Genomic DNA, 3,659 nt, shown 5'->3' on the forward strand with positions numbered 1-3,659 from the left:
TGATAAGCCTTGCGCCAAGATAAGTTACTAATGTCTTGTTGTATCTTCTTAGATTAGGGGGGGGGTTAATTCCTTCTCGTGGGGGTTTTTCCACTAACCAAAAACGTAGTGGCGGATCTAAGAGGGTTGAGTTGTTTTTCTATTTTTATCTTTTCCCGGTTTTATTACCCCACCCTCCGAAAGGGGGGGGAGGTTATAAAAAAAAGGGTTTTTTCCAAAGGTTTTCCTTTCTCCCCTGGGAAGGGAGGACAATATTTTTTCGAAAAAAAGGGGGGGGGGGCCACAAGGGGCGCTTTTATAAAAACACCCTGGGCCTGGAGGGTTTCCATTTAAAAACGGCCCTCTCCTCCCCCCCAGGGGGGGAGGGGTTTAAAATCTCGGAGCTAATAAAACACCCAGTTTCTCTTTGGCCCCAAAAAGGGGGGCTTTTGGAGAGGGGGGGGGGGGTTTAGGGGGAAAAAACGCCGCCCTCCAAGGGGGGAGGCGGGGACCAAGTTCTCGGGGGGGGGGGGGGTGGGGTTAACAAACATTAAAAAAACTTTCCCTTATGGGGGGGTTTAAGAAAACCAACCTAATTCGGTTTTTAGCTTTAAGAGGGGGGGGGGGGTTTAGGCAAAAGGTTCGGTGGCCCCTCCCCGTAGGGTCCCTTTAGGAGAGATGGGGCTTCCGTGGGGAAAACAATAAAACCCCTTCCCTTTCCCGAACCGGGGGGGAAGGAAGAACCCATTGCGCCCCAAAAGTGTTCCCAAATGGTGGGTCGGCTTAGCCCACCACGCCCACAGGAGGGGGTGGAGTTATATTAGAGGTGAATGAAAAGGGGGGGGGAGGGGGAAATGTGATCGGATGACTAGGATACGAGTGCGGATGGACGAAGAAGAGGAACAGGGAGGGACAGATCGATGACAGCGACAGGCGGTGCGTCGCTGCGACTCTGACGGAAACTGCAAGATGGTGGTGGTGGTGGTGGCGGATAGCGAGAGAGAGAGAGACGCCACAAAGAGAGGGAGAGCCATGGAGAGGGGGGAAGGAGGGCGGAGGTGCAGTCACGTGATGCTCAACACACACACACCCAGATACGTGAAACATACATAGACGGTGCCACCGCGACTCGAAAGAGAAAAGAGGTGGCGGGGGAGGAGGGAGGGGTGTGGTGAGGCAAGGGGCACTGCTGCTGCTGCTGCGTCTACCTTGAAGAGTGTTCACCTCCAAAGAGAGGAAAGGGTACCTACGTACGTGCGTGTGGGGTACGTGTATGGCTTGCCGCTGAGAGGTTGCTTGGGCTCTTTTCGTTCGCCTGGTTTCAGTTTCTTATACATACTTGACGACTGTGCGCGACGATGCACGTGTGTCTCTCTGTGTGTGCGTGTGTGTGCACTCCCGCCCACCCACCCTCTCTTTCTCTGTGAGAGTACGCGAGAATGCGCAGAGGACCGACTCGATATCGGTGGAAACTCCAGCTGGCAATGCCACCCTCGCGCAGACCCATGAACAACGGATTCACACACACACGCACACGCATGCGGAAGGGAAAACAGAAGAGGAAAAGGACGCCGCTTCTGGGCAACTGCGCATCTCATTTTGTCGCACACAAACAGAGCGGGCGGCGGTGAGGGGTGAAGGCAAAAGAGAGGAGCGGGGATGGGGCCAAGAAGAACAGGACAGCAGTCAGCCCGACACGGTAGCTGCTGCTGCTGCTGCTATTGCTTCGACTCACAGCTGATACATTACATGCTTTGCATGCCTCCCGGCTGCCTCCGACGTCGCAGTCGACCTTTTCTTCAACGAGCTCTTCAGCGCCTGCATGGGGGACATCGAGGAGGCCGCCACGGCTTGGTGATGCTGCAGTTGGGGTTCAGGCGGGTGAGTACGTCGAGATACAGCTATCTCTGTAGGCGCTTCTCCGACTGTAGCGGACCGCGTGTCGGCTGCGGGAGATGCCAGCGCCATCTCCGTCGCTGATATCGCCATCGACGCTTGGGATGCTGCAGCGGCAGACGACGACGCTGCCGATATCCTCGTCGGCGCCTCTCCTTCGCCACAGTCTACTACTACGGCGTACTTAGACGGGTTCCCATCGACATCGCCGAACGGGGCAACGAGAGCCATGAAGGCGTCGAGGCCGCGCACGACCCGGCCGATGCAGCAGTGGCGACCGTTGAAGGCGCGCTCGTGCGCCGCCGAGGTGGTAATGAAGAACTGCGACCCATTCGAGTTGGGGCCGTTGTTCGCCATGGACACGAGACCAATTTCGTTATGGCGTCGCTTCTTAAACTCGTCCACCAACCAAGTGCGCCCAGCACTGCTGTAGCTGTTCGTGCCACCGGGCTTCACGCGCATGGTGATGTCACCCCCCTGGGCGCAGTAGGAGGGTATGATCTTGTGGAAGTACGTGCCGCAGTAGCTAGGGGTGAGGCCCTGATAGCAGTAGACTTGGCCCTGTCGCGTTGACGACTGCCCGTTGCAGAGGCGGCGAAAGTTTGCGCAGAGCTGCGGGCACTCGTCGTCGAAGAGCTCGATTTGAAGACACAAGCTGGTTTCTTCGGGGGGGCCGGCGCCGGTGGTCGAGGCGAGCAAGTCCTGGCGGCCCTGCAACTGCGTGCCGGACAGCGATGGGACAACCGGGAGCTGCGTAAAGACCGCCAATTCCATCCAGCACGTAGTGTGGGCTGCGCGTGTGATGTGGCTCGCGTAGCGGATACCCGAAAGTGCGGAGCCGGGTGTCACTGTGCCCCCAAGAGACCTCATCGACAGTTGGTTCATCACGTACGTTACAGCACTGCAAAGTTACGTGTGTGCGAGTTAGTGTGCCAGTGAAGAGAGAACGTGAAGGAGGCGGGGTGGGGTGGGGGGGGGGGGAACCGGCTAAACCGGGGCGAAACATGAAGACACGCAGCGAATAGGGCGGCAGCGATGCAAGGCGCTGAGCAGAGAGACAGAGGAATATGGCCCACGAAGGAGGCCGAAAAACGACGACACAAAAGGCGTGTCCGGTCATATCAGGGGTGGGGGTGGGGGGTGGGGAAGTGGCGAAGAGAGAAAGAGACCGAACACTCGAGAGGGGTGTGCGCCGGGAGAAAGCCGAAGGGGCTCTGCAGCACACCTCAAGCAGACGCGCCTGCTAGCCACGTTGAGGCAGTCGATGTGCACACACACACACACACACACACACACACACAGCCGCCATTCTCTCTCTACACCCAGAGAGACAAAGAAGCAGCCGCACTGGGGTCCAAGGCGAGCACGTGATGCTTGTGTGTTCCGACTCGTTACAGGCATGCTTCTCTCGCAGCCCCACTCCTGCCCCCTCTCCTTCCCTCTCTCTCGCATATGGCCAGGCGGCTCTTTAGCCACAGCAGACGAGGGCGCGAAGGAGCGTGGAATGGTGGTGGTGAGGGGGGCGTTCCTATTGGAACTCTCTAGGAGCTTCGCATCCAGGGTAGTGGGCAGGAGGTCCTGCGTTTCAGCGGTGACGGTGCTCCTCCACCTCCACCTCCATCACTTTCCTCACCCCAGTAGTCGTTTATTCTGTGAAAACAAAAGGGCAGAGACAAGACTCACGACACAGATGCGCCCATACTTCCCTCTACCAACTCCATCCAGTCGATGGGTGGGGGGCGCCCCCACTCCCACCTGCCCCGCCACACCCTCTGCTTTAGTCC

The 3,659-nt window shown here is 58.0% G+C and overlaps 1 protein-coding gene across 1 annotated transcript; it reads right to left on the reverse strand.

Moving 5' to 3' along the window:
• Positions 1–1,710: 1,710 nt before the first annotated feature.
• Positions 1,711–2,760, reverse strand: CYP13 (putative cyclophilin 13; the record flags this gene model as incomplete). Its single annotated transcript, XM_001563676.2, has 1 exon — positions 1,711–2,760. One exon carries the CDS (start codon positions 2,758–2,760, stop codon positions 1,711–1,713), a length of 1,050 nt encoding a protein of 349 aa, XP_001563726.1.
• Positions 2,761–3,659: the final 899 nt, after the last annotated feature.

This window comes from Leishmania braziliensis, chromosome 16 (genome assembly GCF_000002845.2).
Source record: "Leishmania braziliensis MHOM/BR/75/M2904 complete genome, chromosome 16".
NCBI lineage: Eukaryota > Euglenozoa > Kinetoplastea > Trypanosomatida > Trypanosomatidae > Leishmania > Leishmania braziliensis.